We start from the raw sequence: 18,369 nt of genomic DNA on the forward strand, positions 1-18,369 counted from the left end.
CTATCTGGTGCAGAATCACAGAGTAGCAATATTCAAGCAGCTCTTTAATATTGCAGCTGATCGAGGTGGAGCTTTTAATTACTTTGTATACTTTAGTTTAATATTCAGTAGTGGATCATATTTCATGAGCTGATGAAATTTGAACCTGTAAATCAGTTTACAATGAACATGCTGCAAAGAAAACACAATATACAATATTTTGCTCTGAAAAGTATTAAAGTACAAGTATTGTTGCATAATACATAATACGTACAAGTACGTCAAAGTTATAGTTATGTACAGTACTTGTGTGAATATACTTTAAGTTTAGGTTCTTAGTTAATTTTACTGATTAACGGGTTGATTCGGTTATGTCAAACTTCCACTCAGTTCCTGTTTATGTGCGCTCACGGCTCTGATGATGGAAGCAGCTCCCTCACGTTTTTAGGATGTTTATGTATTTAGTTATTTAAGGTTTGTAACAGGTAGCAGAAGACGTTCTCCCTGCTAAGCAGAGCAGCTGCAGATCACAGGCAGAGCAAAGCTCACTGTTTAACAAACCTTCAGACTGCTTGCAGAGACAAAAAAGGCATCCATAAATCTGCCTCACTGTGAGAGAAAAATAGAACAAATCCCCGAAGACTACACCTAAAATGACTCTGATTCATGCCCGTGCATCTCTCTCTCTCTCTCTCTCTCTCTTTCTGTCTCCAGCTTCGGTCTGCGGGAGCTGCTGTAATCCAGGAACTCTTCCCCAGAGTCTCCTCCATCGCCACTCTGGATATCTCAGACAACGGTACGGTGGCACACTTCAACACATCCCCGCTGTGACCTTGACTTTCCATCTTCAGGCAGGAGATGTTTGAGTGGGCTGTTAATGAATCAAGTCGTGCTGAGCTATATATATATAGATATAGATGTGTGTTCATGTGTGTGTGTTGACAGGTCTTGATGCAGACTTGCTCACAGTCCTGCCAGCCCTCTCCAGACACCCCTCCCTCAAACACCTTCATCTGGGCAAGAACTTCAACATCAAAAACAGGTGCTGCCGGTGCTCCGTGTTAAGCTTTACCGCAGTAATGTGTGTCCACGAGGCCGCGTGCACTACATGTGCCAGCTTGAATATACGTGTCTGTGATTTTTTTTACATCCGTTTTCATAAGCGGCTGCCCGCTCCTTGGGGCCCCGACAGCACGCTGCCAGCAGGAAATGACTCGTGCCAGCTCACCCAGCCTCCTCTCTCTCCGCTTTTGTGTCTGCAGGCTCCTGGATGAAGTCCTGCAGAAGCTGGTTCAGCTCATACAGGAGGAGGAATGTGTGAGTGATAACGCGGGGGGGAAATGTCCACGCTCATGAAAAAGATACCGTAAGATGCGGATTTGACAGTTTTCTGGCACTGGGTTTGCTTGATAACAAATCATCCGAATGGGGGAAGGAATCAGCTGCAAAGACGGAAAAATAACATGAATTCAAGTTTTACTGCATCATATCCTGGAAGAGATTAATAACGACATAATAAACTTAAAGTGCAGTAAGTTAAAGACTTTTTAATGTTCATTTTCTAGAGGAAATTCAGTGAAAGCAGCATCAAATGTTGCAATTCTTCCACTTGTTGTTGTGGATTTCCTGGACACATTATTTTTGCATTATGTTTCACTATAGACGTGTCACTGTATCATTAATTATTACTGTTTCTCTGGTAGGCTTGCAGGCACAGTGTCTATATCACTGCACACACATATTGTAAATAATTCATACATACAGCATGTCAAGTCATATTGGCGAGCAGTCACATCACTCTGCAGTAAATTTCACAACTGCACTAAACGCTCTCGGCTTCTTTCTCCTTCCATCCTTCCGAAACACACTAACATGCCTCCTCCTCCTCCACCCTTGTTTCTCCTCTTTGCAGGTCCTGCAGTCCCTGTCGCTGACCGAGTCGCGTCTGCGCTCTCGGGGAACCGTTCTGGTCAACGCCCTGGGGAGCAACACCTGCCTGAGAAAAGTGGACCTGAGCGGGAACAACATGGACGACATCGGAGCCAAGATGCTGAGCAAAGCCCTGCAGATCAACACCACGCTCAGGTAAGTAGGGGACAATACAGAGGGAGAGGGATCTTTGTATTTTGTAGTATAATGTGTAGCTCTGTATGGAGGTTTGTACTCAGAGCAGCTCATGACTTTGCCCTGCAGGAGTGTGACATGGGATCGCAACAACACCTCCGCAGCAGGATTTCTAGATGTGGCCCGGGCACTCGAACAGTAAGAGCACTTTAAAAACATCCATCAGTGTGTAGTCTGTATGAGCATGCAAGAATTTAGTCAATAAATGAGAGGATACATGTATCCGCTACAAGAACTGCATTGACTTTAAGAGACCGTGATAGATTGGCCTTCTATTTTAGAAATTTTGCAACGTGAGCCGAGCAAATTGTTGCTTTCCACTTTGCTATCTTAACTGGTCCAGACTTACCTTTGGGCTATGGATGACATGGTTGCAAGGATCAAAGTCTTACTCACTCATTGCATGGCATAGGAGGGATATTTTGGGATGAGCTCCGTCCATTGGGGATATTAACCTTAACTAACCTTTGAATCTGTAACCCACTTTATTTTCTCTCTTTAGTCCGTCTCCTTCTATAACTCGAGCCCCACTTCCTTCCTCTTCTGCTCTTTCCTCTCTCAGTAATTTCACCTTGCAGTACATGCCTCTACCGCTAAGTGACATCAGCCAGGCGTACCGCAGCGCCCCCGAGAGGACAGAGCAGGCATTGACCAAGGTCGGCATTGAAGCCATTGGCAGAGTTGTCAGATATAAACACCTCGACGGATGATGATGATGATGAAGTCTTTATCATGCTGTTTTATTTCTGTCATCTCGACCATAAATTCATCAAGTGCTTTGGATCAGGAATGAGGAGACGTTTTAGCCTCAGACAATAAAAAGCAGCACACATCTGAGGCTCTAGGAGTTGTGTATCTGTTAGACAAAGACCAGACACCAGCAACTTTATCATAAAAAGAAAATATCTTACTACGAAGAGGAGCTCAGTGAAGTTTAGTGTGCTCTCAAATGTTCTCCCAAAGCACACTTAAAGTCTTTTTTTATCTGATTTCTGGCCACCTGGAGAAAAATTCATTACTCAATATTCTCTTTTAGTTTAGTCTCCTTGAGCTCCTGAGGGAAATATCCAACATTTTATCTGCTAAACGCTCCAAGATGTTCAGCAGCTAGTCCTAAACTGCTGTTTGGCATCATACAGAGTGATTTTTAAAGAAAAGATCACACCATGAAAGAGTCATCATAAAGCCGAGTCGAGCTGCAGATCCAGGTGATAATTCTCTGTCACCCAACGTTAATATAGAAGTATTAATTATAGCTGCTTTAAAATAAAACGGCGCATTAAACTGTCGGTGAATATAGTTTATATGAAACATAAATCGCAAAGTGTAAATCTTGAAGACGACACAATAAAAATGTTTTATACTTCCTTTCGAAAAAGAAGCTCAGCGTGCAGTAAATAATCAGAGCGATCGGCTCGCTGCCCTTTATGACTCACGTCACTGCGCAGCACAAAGTAAACTTTGATCCGTCTAGCTGTTGCTGGAGGCAGATGTTAATGTTGAGTGCAGATGTAAGCTGAGACAACGTGTTCACCATACGTACAAAGACAAAAATAAGAAAGGGAAACATCAGAAAAGTAACGTTTCTGCCAAAGGAGATGAATATATTTCGCTTTAGGTAAAGATCCTGCACTTTGAAGCTGCCTCCATCAAAGTGCTGCAGACATAAAATCACCCAGTAGATACAAAACATATCTAAATTATTAATTCTTTGATTAATCTGTAGCTTTTCTGTGTGTTTTACTCGAAGTAGTGATCAAAAATGTATTTGCAGGATGTTAGATGAGGTTTTGTAAGATACAGCACAGCAGCTTCTACTCTTCATCTTTTTCCTCTGCTTCGTAGCGTTTTGTTTCTTTTTTAGTATATACATGTAGCTTGCAGACTCCAGAGGAAGCGTCTCAGTAGGCTAGATCAGGTTTTATGGTTTAAAGAAGCTTCTGGATGCTTTTGGGAAACACTTCTCAGAAATATAAAACCCAAAATGACACAACAGCGTCTTCCTCTGCTTCATCGCACTTTGTTTCTTGTTACACCATCACCTTGTTTATTCTATACCAGATTATACCCTCTTATAACATCTTCTCTGCTGCACAGATCCAACGCGCTCTGGTGAGGAACAACCAGACCCAGCGCTTCTCTCAGAGGCAGGCCCTGCGACTGCACCAAGGCCTGGTCACGAGCACCGCCGAACAGGTTGCGTTCGTTTTTTTTGTGCCGTGCTCACCTCTGTCTGTGTTTAGAGTTTTCTTTTGTGTTCGACGCTCGTAACACTCCCCCGACTGTCTGTTTCCAAGGTGATGGAGCGCCTCTGTGTGCGTGTCCAGCAGCAGGTGTGTGTGTTACGAGGCGCTGGAGAGATGGAGGAGATCCAAGCTGCTAAACAAGTGCTAAAAGAGGCCAGGAACTCCCGCGCTGTGAGTTGATGTGAAATATGTATGAGCGTAGGATTTGCATCGCTACCATTCATAAATTTGAATCATTTTTTTTTCTCTCTCTCTCTCCAAGCTGTACCCTTCACTGTGTGAGCTGGCTCATGTGCTGTCTGTGGACGGGCCGGTGAGGCAGAGACTGGACTCTCTGGCTGGTGAACTCGCCAAAGCTGCAGACAAGGAGCTTCAGGTAGATCTACGAGCTCTCTTCTCACACCATGATCCGTCACGGACGACGACGACGACTGAATTACCGATCACTTTTGTCCCTTCGCAGGTGATTGTCGACTCAATGGTGTCTCTCTGTCGAGAGCTCTGCCCTTTATCTTCTTCTGCGGCAGAGAGGCTGAGCCCTCCGCTCTCGTCCGTCTCCGAGCGCGTGTCCATCCCTCGCTCTGCCATTCGGACAGCTCTGATGGAAAGAGCGGCGCAGGACATTCACCGAGCCTTAGAGTAAGAGAGAGAGATGCAGAAAGGGGAAAATGGGAGAGCAGCACTAAAGGGCTGCAGCAATAAGCCTGAATCTGATAAGCAGTTTATTGATTTCCTCTCACTTTTACCAAACCTCTTCCCGTCTGTCTCTCTAACCCAATCTCGTGCAGAGAAGTGAAGCTGTCAGTGGTATCCTATCTCACCAACTCCATCGTGGACCAAATACTGCAGGAGCTCTACGCCACCCATAAGACACTGGTAAATACAAAGCACTTATTGTAAAAAGATATTATGCGTCTGAGACAAAGATAAAAGTGATTGAGTGCCGTCTGTCTCAGACCCGGCAGGTGTCTCATCTTAAACGCTGGGAGGGGACATGTGAGGACGGGACAGGCTGGAGGTTTAACAGACACAGAGACTCTCTGGACATCACAGACGAGGAGCTCAGCACCAGCATAGTGAGTATGAAGACAGAAACACATTATTGTCTCTGTAATGTTAACTTGTTTGGACCAAGTGTGGCAAATCATCGACAATATAAAGAATGGACGTTGTATCCGTGACGTCAACCTCAGGTTTCTGGAGAGCGGCTGTCAGGCTCAGTATGTGGTCGCTCCGCCTCTCGGCTAATCTAAAAATGGGCAGAGACATAGATCGTGGGCTGAATGACGCCTGAGTGCTCAAATAAGCCGGTAAACCTGTCAGTCAAAGCAACCACACTCTTAACTATGTATAACTTTGAACCTTATTATGAGTTGCCATGTGAACACGAACAAAGCGAGGAGCAAATGTAATAATTGTATGAAATTGGTCCCTAACTCAGAACAAAGTAAACAAACGAAAGTCTTTAACAATAGCTCGATAAGAAGGTGTTGGTTTTCATTTTCAAGGTAAATTAGTTGATTGACTCGATCATCACAATTCTACAGGAGCAGGATCTTTCCATTGGATCCTATAGGCACATAGTGTATATATAGTTTTTGGGTTTTTTATAAATAGTATTTCATAAATTGTATGTTAAGATATCGGACAGTCCTGTCGTCTTTTGTTGTAGTTTTCTCTGCAGACATCTTCAGTGTTACGGTGTTCGCTCGCTCTTCTCAGATATTATATTATATCTTTAGCTATCTCTTTGCCAAGTCCCCCCCAAAAAATATGGTCTGCCACCTTTTCACCGCACTGCTTCCACCTCCAGCTTTTGCTTTCCCCCTGAGAAGCCCTTTATATAGATTTCAATTTTGGAGTCACAAAATATATCGTATCGTGTTCTTCCAACTCTCCCAAAGGTGGCATTAGTGTGACTCTCGCATATATTATTCCAGTACTCCTCCGTTACCTCCAGGCCCGATTCTATCGACCATTTCTGTCTGACATGGACAGTCGAGTAGTTTTTGGAGTTTGTATAATCCTGATATCAATCTCATACAGATCAATGAATATGTTAAGTAGGGTCTCTCTCCTCCTTTAACATATTCAACAACATGAGCACGACTACTAACCAAGAAGTCTTGGTAAAACTTGGAGGAATTGATGGATTCTCCTCCGGGGTCTGGCATTTACAGCATCACACTGACATTCTCGATAAGAAGGTCAAAATTTGAAAAGTACTAACTCCTCTCCTGGAAATGTTTCAACAATACTTGGATTGATGATGTATCATCAATTCAACTGCGTTTTTGGCCTTTAGAAACTTTTCACAGACTGGCTTGATTACAGCAGAGAGCTGAAAGTCTTCATTTTAAAAGACCCATAACAATCCTGACTGGCATTAAACTGAAACAAATCAAGTAATCTTGATACACGGGCATAAAAGTGATGCTATTTGGTTAGTCCTGTATTCTGTCCCCTCACACAGTACTTTGTTTTCTGATCTCTCTATCATTGTACCTCAGTTAGTTATTATATTTTTGACCACATTACCAATTATCTGTTTTTTCCACACTCTTCTATTTCACATTAGTTTTCTGTTTCTTTTGCTTCTTGCCCCTTTTCTCATCAAAAAACAGTCTCCTCCGTCTGGCTCTTTATCATCAAATATCTCCTCTCAAAATGAGAAAACTGAACCTTAAATTAAATCTGAATATCATCACCTTGTGCCTCGTACGCAGAAAAGCTGAGTGAACCTGAAAAAACAGGAATAAATTGCAAATCTCAGCTGACAAACAAAAAAAAACAAAAAAAAAGAGCAGCTCAACATTTACAAGACAGCAGGTAAAACTGCAGGAGTAAACTGTTTCTCTGACATCAGCTCAAGAATCTGCCATAAGCCCCAGGCCCTTTTCATAGCAATCAGTTCAGCCATTACCAACTTCATATGCCTCTAGCCCTGATGTCTCATTTAAAACCTGCCAGAAATATTTGTCTGTAAAGATGAAAATATCAACACACTCCTTCTACTACTGGACAGTATCTAACTATTTATCAGAAACAGTAGAACTGGATGTTATGGATATTGTGTCCTGTACTACCCTGCTTCAAACATTCAGCAGTACAGAAAACTTTCCTTTAACGCAGCAGTTTTAAATTATTATCATGCAATTCATTTTTGAGGAATTTCCTTGCAAGTTTCCTGTTTAATTAACAAAAAGTTTGAATCGTAGCTTCAGGGGTTTGAACCACTCCTACATTTTTTTTATCTGCTCTTAGCTCTTGAAGTTGGTGACAGTACAGTTTTACTATTCATTGACTTGATTTGGCTTCTGTGGAGTACCTCAAGGATCCATTTTAGGCCCCATCATGTTCTCTCTTTACACGTGTTCTCTTTAAATTATTCAGATGTATACAGTGGTCCCTCGTTTATCGTTTACGTTCTAAAAATAACCTGCAATAGACGAAATCCGCAAAGTAATCAGCTTTATTTTTTACAATTATTATACATGTTTTAAGGCCGTAAAACCCCCTAACCACACACTTTTATACACTTTTCTCAGACAGGCATTAACATTTTCTCCCATTTGTCTCTTATTTAAACACTCTCAAAGTTCAAACTTTCGCAGATTTAACAAAAATAAGTACAATACTGTATTAGGAAATGAAACCGTATTTCACAGTTCTTCTGACAGTGCCTCTTTGTCCAGGTGCTGCTCTGCTGTAACGGCTTTTTCCTCTGAAGGCCTTGGTGCAGGTGTTTTTTTTTCCGAGTGCAGAACATACAACGCGTTTAGTACAGTTCTCCCTTAGCCAATCAGGACGCCGAACACAATGCGCGTTCATACTGTACAGTACGCTGTAAAAAAAAAAGCATACAAAATTACACAAAAAAAAATCTGCGAAACAGCGAGGCCGCGAAAGGTGAACCGCGTCATAGTGAGGGACGACTGTATTTCCTTCCAATGTTACGCTGACGACACTCTGTTTTATCTAGCTTTAAAACCAAACAATATGTGTAATTCAAAGACCCCTAGGACATGGTTCATGACATTAGATAGTAACTTCCTCTAGCTACAAGCGACAAGAGCAGGTCTGAGTTGGGTTATTTGATCTCTCTTACTCCTACTAGTATTATAGCTTATCGACAGCCATGGTAGCACCTTAGTTAGGCTGTAACTTAAGCACAGAGGTGCTTTTAACTAATTGCTTACATCATGATGCTACCATGCTGATATGTTGCAGGTATAATGTTAACCTTAATCACCATCTTAGTTTACCATTTGCTATTTACCACTAAAGCCAAAATAAAGCTGAGGATGATGGGAATGCCATTAGTTGTGCAGGTATTTAGTCATAAACTGAAGTATTGGACCACCTTGAGCCGATGATAGTGCAAGATTAAAAGTCAGAGAATCGCCAAAGTTTTTACAAATCATCCAGAGAAGGGCCTGAATGTCTGTACCAAATTTCACGGCAATCTATCAAATAGTTGATGATATATTTCATTAAAAACCACAAATGAATTAATTTATCCTCTGGGCACCATGAATATCTCTACATAATTTAACAACAATCCATCTTATAGTTGTTGAGAAATTGGACTGGAGTGGTGGAGCGACGACCTGGCATGAGTGTCAGCGTCATGCTGGTGGCATGGAGAAAAACCTCAAATCTGCCACGGTTAATCGTTGTGCCAAAGATCTTCGTGAAATCTTTCACACTGACCTCAACAATCCTTTCAGTAGTTTCATCCAGTTTTCCTTCCGCTGAGAAGATTTTCTATAATCAAGCTTTTTTCCTGCCATGCACCCTGTGATCTGGAGGAAGTTATTCACAGCATCGACTTGATTGTATCGTTATTCATCCACGTTCATCGCTCGTTATCCTGTATTGTCTGTTCTTATGTGTGTCAGTGTGAGCCTTTGTTGGGGTTTTTTTAACAACAACAAAAGTAAATTGATTTGATAAAGCACAGATTGGATTAAAGGAGTTGCAGCTTGTATCATCTGTGCTTCGTGACATGTTCACGTCTCCTAGCCTTTGTGCCTCTAATACTCAGTATTTTTCTGTTTTTCTCCCAGGACACAATAGCCATTAAGAAGCGCAGCTCGAGAACGAGACGAATACGACCTGTCTCCACCAGGCTGAGTGAGTACTGCTGTTTATCCTCTTATCCTGCTCTCTCTCTTATTTCCTATTTAGCTCTGACCCCATCCTGTCTCTTTCAGAGCTCCATTAGTGTGTTTTCTCTTGACTCTTTCCCCCCTTTCCCGTCTCTTCATCTGAGAAGTATCTAGAAGTCGGTATATAAAGATTGTTTTCCCACACCTCCCCTCCTTGACTGCGCCTTTGCTTTCCCACTTTCATGTCCTCTATAAACCTTTCATCATCCTCTTCACTGCTATCAGGTCTCTGCGACGACTCCAGCTCCTCTCCGCCTCCCTCCGTGCCGTCGTACTCCTCGCCTCTATCCCGCTCGGCATCGTGGGAGGGCCTGTCAGAGCTGCCTACGCAGGGTCTGCCACTCCACCATGTGACGCGAGTTCGGCCAAGGCCTCCGCGGAGGCACAAAGGAGGGCACATCCCGGCGGAGACGGTACGGCGGGTTTGATTTTGGCACCTTTTAACACATAGTAACATGTAAAGATTCAGTATACATCGCCTGTACTCAGTCTGAGTCCATAGCATCTACCTATCTGTCTTTCTATCCATGCATAATTCTCCCATTTCCTAATGTCTGTGCCTGCTGGCAGTGACTCTTTGTCAGAGGTAATCTATACAAAGTGGATGGCTGCAAATGGATTGTGTCATCCCAGTGAAGCCGGAGTAATCCATTTGTTTTATTGCATACAGAACATTTACAAATGAAACCTGATGCAACTAAACCGACTTCAGTAAAGAGAGTTTTCATGTGTGTTTCCGTGTGTGTGTGTGTGTACAGCATTGCAGTGAAAATGGAGGAATAAGCCCTCTTGATGACGGACTCCCAGATTTCTATACTAAAAGAGTTCTCCCTGACAGGTAAGACTTTCTTTTACTGTATCAACATGCATTTTTTCCTACAGAGCATCATCACGATTTACAAGTTCCGTCTACAAATCACATTTTCTTCAAACTTCTGCTGATGTCACAAGTTTCTAGATTGTTTTCCAAGCCAGTTTCCAAGCCAGTCATTACTTTCCATTTATTTCACCGGGCGTCAAAGATCACCTTACAGACTCTTCAAACTTGCTTCAGATAGGTGATCCATCACAGTGAGCCTAACAGAGTTAGCGACCGAACAGCAACAAGAAGACAGCTTGATAACTTCTCATTAGTCTTCTTGTTTGATTTTCCAATAATGTAGCTGTTAAATTATATGTTTGTTTTTGTTTTTTTATCTCATAAGAGCATCAGCAGCAGAATAAATAGTCCCAGTTACTTTTGACAAAGATGATGACATGTTGCTGAAATGACTGTATACCCATGGATGAAATCGTCAGCCGTGTACTAAATACAAATCTTTACCAAACGTAGCTTAAGACGAATATACAGAATATATAGAATATGAGTAAATACATGATAAACTTCAATAAGAGGATTTGTAATAATTCCTGTGTTACAAAAGCAACAGTCTCAGTAGCAGACCAAGAAAGGCGCACAACAAAAGTCAAAATATGAATAGAGAAATTAAACTCTTATAGTAAAAGCAAGTGGAAAACGAGGTGGATATAATAAAGATATAACCTTGGCTGACGCCTTCAGTGGTATGCAGACCAACACGACTGCTTTAAAAAGAGTCTTTACTGTCGCTCATTCACTGAATCAAAGAATATCATCCAATATATCAGGCTTTAGATTTAGAGACAGAGATGGAGTTATTAAAGTTGACCTGAGCAACGCGAGGTCGCTGCATGAAATCTCAATCCTGCGACATTTCAGTCAACGTGACACACAATCAAACTTTATACAAGAATATTCTGTTTCAGATGAATCGACTGTTTCTCCTCTGTTTGTGTGTTCAAACATCTTTCCCGAGGCTGACTTTATATCTAGGTTATTATTTTTCATAATTCAAGGAGTGTGTTGATGTTATTCTGACCAGTGTGCTGTCGGTCTTTGAAGTAATCTCATGGTGAGCTTCAGCTTGTTTAGCGCATCCTGCTGACTGCTTGCACATTCACACGCAATTGAATCTGCTGTCCATCATCTCTGCTCGAGTGAAACATTCATTTTGCCGCTCTTTGATGATTAGTGGAGCCGGAGCTGGATGTTTGGTACATTTGAGGTTAGGTAACGAGAAACGATGGGTTAGTTTGGTGGCTGCACGCCGCTGATCAAAAGAACTCTGTGTGTTAGGATGTTTGTTTGATCGGATGTGGCTGCGGCTGAAGTCATTAGATTTCGCTTAGTTTTTTTGAGCAGTCCGCTTTGGCAGCGAATGCCTCCAGTTTCATCATCCTGACCCTTTTAATGTGCAACTGTTTAGACAGTTTGGGATGCTTTTATTTTGGCGGGGCTACAGCCACACAGCTTATCAGAATAATGTTGCTTCCCTTCCACGCTGCAGATCACCAGGGTAGGTTAGTGCTCTTAATGTGATTGCGTTCATAGCATTAAAAAAAAAAAAGCACTTTACATAAATCATTGTGTACCTAGAGGTGTAACCTAGCAACGCTCAAACCGCAGAGGCAAAGCAGACAAACAGCCCCAGCATGGAGGGCCGAGGTGAAGTCATGACTAATGCGGACGCACAAGATGGACTGGAGTGTGTGTGTGTGTGTGTGTGTGTGTGTGTGTGCGCATATGTGTGTGTGACATTCAACCTCTCTCGCTCTCTTTCAGTCAGCTCTCCTCTCTGCACAAAGCTCACTCGCTGAGGAGGAAGAAGAGGAGAAACATGCTCGCCATCTTCGGCTTCCGTAAGAACCGAAATCAGACTTTGTCCAATCAGGGGCCGGAGTCTGAGACGGAGGTTTACGGAGACGGGTGTCACACCGTCGCTACAGCGCCCACGGGGTTCGTGTGTGCACAAACACAACACACAATACATCAGAAAGGACTTGCTCATTTTTCTTCCATATTCTGTGTCACATTTTCCCCTCTCTTATTTGGACAGTCGGCGGGCACTGAACCCCCGTAAATACGTGGACAAATATCACTCCAAAGCTTTCTTCGATTCTTTGTTGACACAAGAAATGGCTGATAGCTGCCAAAGCGTAGGCAGGCTGATACCAGCGTGTGTGCACAGATGCAGATGACAGCCGGTGGCTCAGATTCTCAGCCGAGTGATTAGAAACGAACACGCTGCATGTCAAATGCAGATCAGGATAGCAGGGTAGCTGCTTTCTGTCAGAGAAGTGATACTTCCTAATTGCACCGTTCTCTAAAGTTTGTAACATTTTAGTCTAACATCTTCGGTGTCTTCCGACTCGTAGGACAGCCACAGAGAATGTATACACCCTCCTGCAGCCTCCGAGGTCTGCCGCCAGAGCTGGATCTCCCGGTGAAGGGGCCGATGGGAAAATGAACGATCACCAGGGGAAAAATACGCTTGTTTTGAGTCCGCCGCCAGTGCCGGGCATCCCTCACCCGGGCATGGGAGGAAGCAAACACCCCTTCTTTTCTCCCAGAGAGGTAAAGTCAGCGTGAACCGCCACAGGCGTTCATTTTACAAGAAGTCATGCCTCTGGTGTGGTCTTTTATTTTGTGTTTTCTTTTTTGACAGAAACCTGAAATGGATGCTGTGTTTGAACAGCCGGGAGAGACAGACAGGTACTGGGTGGACGACAAGCAGAGGCCGACAGAGGTGCTGCAGGCGGACAGGCAGCAGTGGATGGACGCGAGGCAGAGCGATCAACACGCACGGTTTGACAACAGGCTGCAAGAAAGAACTTTTGGAGAGCCGAGGACGACCGAGAGACAATCAGAGAGGTACTGGACTGAGAGCAGACACCCGGACAGACACGTGGACAGACAGTGGACTGTTGACAGACACACCCAGCGACAGATTGACAGGAAGATAGAACGACAGTGGATGGGCGGCAGACAGATAGAAAGGTCGTGGTCAGAGAACAGGCCGACAGACATACAGATGGACAGTCAGTGGACTGAGAGCAGACACCCGAGCAGGAAGACGGAGAGACAAGTGCAGGCGCTCCATCTGGCTCAAAGGCCGCTGCCGCCGTACCCGTCGGACAGGACGCCTTCGCCAAAGCAGGAAACTGATCCTCTGAAAAGCACCGAGGCAGACTGGCAGCAGCAAGACATGCAAGGAGACAGACAAGTGTGTCTGGACGCTGGTGGAGGGTTCACAGAGGGATGGAGGAGCACCGCGGGAGGAGGTCGAGGTGCATCCAAACCAGATCCTCCGCCGCAAAGCAGCAAACCAAACCTGCCCAAACTGAGGCAGAGACATCGGCTCGAGAGCTCAGACGCTCTACCAGGTACTTCACTGTCATCCATGATTACGTGCTGCAGGCTGGAAAGGAGACGTTAGGTTTTTGCGAAGAGGCTTCGAGTGCACTCGTTGTCAAAGTGTGTAAACAAACCACAAAGTAGGTGACAGTCTTTTTATCGTGTAGGTACAGAGGAGGAGGGAGAGACGGAGAAGGAGCCGGGGAAGATGGAGAAGAGAGAGAGAGAAAAAAGACGAGACTCGGAGGGTCAGCCTCCTCCGATTCCAGAAAAGGTGTGCAGCTCGTTTATAATCTACAATATTCACAAATCTATCTGTCTAGAGCACGTCTGTGAGTTATTGTCTCTGTCCCGTTGACTTGTTCACGTTTTCCTGATCTGAAAAACAGCCAAAGACGTCCTCGTATGTGACCTTTCCAAAAGAATCAGCCAATGAGAGGAACTTACCTCCTCCGCCTGTGCCGCCTCCTGTTAACAAGCCTGTGCACGGATTACCAGACAGAGCTGCGAGTCAAGGTAACTCCACTGAAAACACAAACCACTTAAAGTGACACGTGTAAAACTTAGATCACGTTCCCATCGTGAGACACATTTTTCAGAAGCCTGCCAGACTTCGATATCACAGGAAGTGTTTTACTTTTTGTTGTTTGTTAAAGGTCTAATTTTAGTTTTAATATTACAGGGATGTTGCTCAGTGCAGACATTGAATCATAAATATGTGCAATAAGTGCAAATGTAAAGTTGAACAGAACAGTCTGACATTTTGGGTAGTACGTTCAGTCTTTTGTTGAGAAATAGATGAGAACATCGACATCAATCTTTTTTACTATGAAGCCACAGCCAGGAGCTGCTTAGTTTAGCATAGAAAGACTAAACAGAGGAACGACTTGTGAGTTGTGGTTTTACACCTTGAGTCCGCTGAGCATGGACCTGTGAAGACGTCACACCTATTCTGTTTTTGGTCCGTTCTCATGTGGCTTCATACCCAAACAGGAGCTTTAAAAACAGAATCTGTCTTTCTAAAACACAACTTACAGTGCTGTGTCTTAATTCAGATGCTTCCCTTAGTACACTTCTATATAGTACTATGTATGTACTTCTTAATGTAGTGTGCTAATTTCAGCAGAGTAGTATTGTCTCAATTCGAGTCTGGTTGTTGTGCACTTACCGGAAATACCAACATTTTACTTCTTCATCTTTTCTTCGTTGCAACTGTATGGATAATATATATAGAGAGAGATGATTTGCATTTATATATTGCAAGATTCACCGTAACCACTTCAGCTCCAGCAGCTTCCACAGCTTCCTTCCTCTTCTGCTATGTAGACAAAAGGGGGACCACTGAGGGCGGAAAGTGTCTAAGGTTCATTTCACTCAACTTCTTGATGTACTTATGTACTCATGGAAGCACGCAACAAATCGAGACACAGCAGGTCTTTTATGATCATCGTCAACAAAGATGAAGGACATTTTTTTTGGCCCTTTGACTAATTATATAGTCTCACCATCAGGTTTTTTTACTGTCTTCAGGTGACGAAGGAATGAGACCTCAGGCACCAGTGAAACCACAGAGAAACAGGAAGGCCATGTCCTGTGACGCAGGTACAAACTGTCATTATTTAGAGGTTGTTACACAGATATGTTGTTATTTATGGTGAGACTTATATATTTGTTGATCTGTGTGTAAAGCGTCTGTATCTAACTGTTAATCGGTGTTTTTTTGTCCTCACTGCACTCAGGCACTGACAGGGAAAGCCCTAATAACGTTGAGAAGCCCCCAAATCGCAAACCCCCCGTGAAAAAACCTAGACTACCCCAAAACAGAAATAAGTCACTGGACTTGTCTGGTACATGTCTCTCTGTTTATTTATTTATATGTGTGTGTGTGTGTGTGTGAGTCAAATCATGTGGTACTCATGTTTAAAAAGTCACTTGGATACTCACAGCTGAGTAGAAACTAGTCCTGATCAGCCGCAGTGATCCGGTTCCTGTCATCCTTCTTCGTCTTTACAGACAGCCTCAACTCAGCCACCGGTCACAGCGAGCTGTTGTGATGATGCCCGAGTAATTCACCCCGCCGCTGTCCAGGCCGATGCGTTGTCATGACAACTGTGGAGCATTTCATCATCCAACGGTGTGGGGGGGGTGCGACAAAGAAAAACATACGAGGGAAGGGGAGAACAGCGCGACACGACAGACATCATAAAGCATCGGTCACCTGTTTTCTGTTCAAACACTCTCCTTAATGTCACTTTCCTCTTTCTTCAACTCCCCCCGACTGTGTTTCTGTCTTTGCTTTCCTCTCACATTAAAACAAAAACAAAACAAAAACACGCTCAGTCTTTTCGTGGCTACAGTATTTTAACAGTATTTGCTACTTTAGAAAACCCAAAACGATCATTGTCTCTTTGTGTTTGGTGGGTCGGTGGGCCGAGTGTTCGAGCATTGTGGCTTTTTGCTAGACAGACAAAAAAAAAAAAAGAAGTCTTTATTAGAATGTGGTTTCTTAAATCTGCAATGCATTTTTGACTGCTGATACAGTTGATTGCCTTGGTTGACACTTGAAAATGAGTTGCTTCTTATCAGATGAAACTTGATTATTTATATCTAGTTTTGCTTTCAGGAACTGAAAGGTAATATATTTTATAGAAAAAAATAAATATTATGTATGAGCACCCTCACTGTATGAATAAAACACTAATGGAAAACAACTGTGACTCTCGCTGTGGCTCCATTTTTTATAGTATTGTTAGCTGCACTATATTTACTTAAAGCAGGTGTAATCAAAACTTTTATACTAACAATGCATGACTACTTGTATGTATGTGGTGACAACCCATATGCGATTATCGACATTTATTTGGTTCACTCTCATCGCTCTTGTGGTGTTTTTTGTTGCAGCAGGCAGCTGATTATAACAAAAACCAACTGTACACTACCTGTCCAGCACCAGATGGCATAGTGAACATACTGTAAGATTAGTAAAGGATTTAGCAGCTGAACAGGTCACAAACAGTCAGGTATTTCATGCTGGAGTTAATGGAAAACAGCTTAAATGAGAGTGAATAATGTGCTTACATTCATTATGTGGACAGTTCTGAATGAATGCTTTTTTTTCTGGCACTTTAATAAAATATTTCTGTAAATGCAAGTCGTTATTTTTCATCTGTAGTCTCTGGACAGATGTTACAAAGTACCTAAAACCCCTAAAAACAGAATATGCAAGTGAAATTATGAAGCTATTGAGATCATGTATAAGCATGCAGAACGATAACAAAAAGAAAATATTAGTGTTAGTTAGAAACGTGATTCAGGACGCACCTGTCAGGTACTACTTAAAACACACAACACAGAGGCTCATAATGCTAATGCACATACAAAACTATAAAATAAGCATAGCAGCACTGTTAGACACTAACTGAGACATGAAAAGCAGAAGCATGCAGACATAAAAAGCATAAAATACCTTAATTAAGTCTGACACGGAAAACTAAACTACAATAATGAGGGCAGAGAGCAGTAGACATACTGAAGTGCTGACAGAGCTGAGTACTAATTAACCATGTCTTTAATGAGCTCTAAGTGTTGTGTTGCTCCTGTCAGCTATGATGTGTGAACAGGCTGATATAAACTTTAAAAGGCAGCAATATGTCAACGCTGTGTCTCAGGCTCGTTTCTGCTGCCCCCAAGTGGCCAAAAAAAAGAAAGGTAAATTACAGTCACCTTATACATGTAAATCTGCAAAATAGCATGGCTGCAATTATTGCTAATTAATGACACGATCAAATTATTAACTATAACCATTTAGAAGTGAATTAAAATAATCTAACCAGCTGCTACCTGAAGTTATACAAGGAAGAAAACAACAGCACATGGTTTTAGAAAGCATCTAATTAAACGGTTTGATGTCTGCGCACAGGTGGATGCTAAATTTACTTCCTTACTTCAGAAAAGTCTCTCTCTCTCTCTCTCTCTCTCTCTCTCTCTCTCTCTCTCTTCCTGGTTGTCATGGCAACCTCATATTATTCATAGGAGTCAAAGAATGTGAGAAAACAGCAGGGGGCGACTGATCCCTACAAATGAGGCAGCCACTTGGAAACACACACACACACTTGAGTACACAAACACACACACACACAAACACACACATGATTGGAGTTGGAGCAGCAGTCTTGCAGGTTGTCATTAGCAACCGTGCCGTGACCTTTTTTCTAAAGATGCTGTAATGAGTCAGATTCGAGTTAGAATAGCCGCCACCGTGCGAGGAAGTCTTTGCAGTTTGCTGCAATGGCTGTTTCCTTTCCACCATGTCTGATGTTTAATGAGCGAACAGCCTCTGGGGAAACTCTAAGGAGGTTTTTCAGATGACTGAGACTAATTGCTGCGTGCACTAAATGTTACACATGTATATTTTATATGTATATGAATGCATCGGTTCTCCAGATGTTGTGGCTGCTCGGGATGAGGGAGAGATGCCGCATGGGTGAACTTTAACTAATCTGATCATATCCGTGTTAATTAATCAGCGCAGTTTTCCAGATAAAACATGATTTAATATCCACTCAGTCTGTGCCAGCGGCGATAAAAAGTCTCTCATGGAGAAATTTAACATCTCAATTTTTGGGGATTTATGGCC

At 42.9% G+C, this 18,369-nt stretch overlaps 1 protein-coding gene across 2 annotated transcripts in view; it reads left to right on the forward strand.

The window, feature by feature from the left end:
• Positions 1 to 16,446, forward strand: part of LOC104919153 (capping protein, Arp2/3 and myosin-I linker protein 3) — a 28,251-nt gene extending 11,805 nt beyond the window's left edge. Inside the window, exons 18-40 of one of the 2 annotated variants that reach the window (XM_019277650.2) lie at positions 694 to 775; positions 925 to 1,021; positions 1,242 to 1,296; positions 1,892 to 2,064; positions 2,173 to 2,241; positions 2,666 to 2,759; positions 4,201 to 4,299; positions 4,401 to 4,520; positions 4,612 to 4,725; positions 4,813 to 4,988; positions 5,138 to 5,225; positions 5,306 to 5,425; positions 9,419 to 9,485; positions 9,746 to 9,933; positions 10,279 to 10,358; positions 12,162 to 12,335; positions 12,755 to 12,953; positions 13,045 to 13,762; positions 13,901 to 14,007; positions 14,123 to 14,249; positions 15,264 to 15,335; positions 15,473 to 15,580; positions 15,747 to 16,446. In XM_019277650.2, coding sequence (XP_019133195.2) covers positions 694 to 775; positions 925 to 1,021; positions 1,242 to 1,296; positions 1,892 to 2,064; positions 2,173 to 2,241; positions 2,666 to 2,759; positions 4,201 to 4,299; positions 4,401 to 4,520; positions 4,612 to 4,725; positions 4,813 to 4,988; positions 5,138 to 5,225; positions 5,306 to 5,425; positions 9,419 to 9,485; positions 9,746 to 9,933; positions 10,279 to 10,358; positions 12,162 to 12,335; positions 12,755 to 12,953; positions 13,045 to 13,762; positions 13,901 to 14,007; positions 14,123 to 14,249; positions 15,264 to 15,335; positions 15,473 to 15,580; positions 15,747 to 15,787 — 3,168 coding nt within the window. In that variant the 3' untranslated portion in view covers positions 15,788 to 16,446. The remainder of the gene's footprint in view (positions 1 to 693; positions 776 to 924; positions 1,022 to 1,241; positions 1,297 to 1,891; positions 2,065 to 2,172; positions 2,242 to 2,665; positions 2,760 to 4,200; positions 4,300 to 4,400; positions 4,521 to 4,611; positions 4,726 to 4,812; positions 4,989 to 5,137; positions 5,226 to 5,305; positions 5,426 to 9,418; positions 9,486 to 9,745; positions 9,934 to 10,278; positions 10,359 to 12,161; positions 12,336 to 12,754; positions 12,954 to 13,044; positions 13,763 to 13,900; positions 14,008 to 14,122; positions 14,250 to 15,263; positions 15,336 to 15,472; positions 15,581 to 15,746) is intronic. The other variant, XM_019277651.2, reaches the window with a different exon arrangement.
• Positions 16,447 to 18,369: the final 1,923 nt, after the last annotated feature.

This window comes from Larimichthys crocea, chromosome XVII, assembly GCF_000972845.2.
Source record: "Larimichthys crocea isolate SSNF chromosome XVII, L_crocea_2.0, whole genome shotgun sequence".
NCBI lineage: Eukaryota > Metazoa > Chordata > Actinopteri > Sciaenidae > Larimichthys > Larimichthys crocea.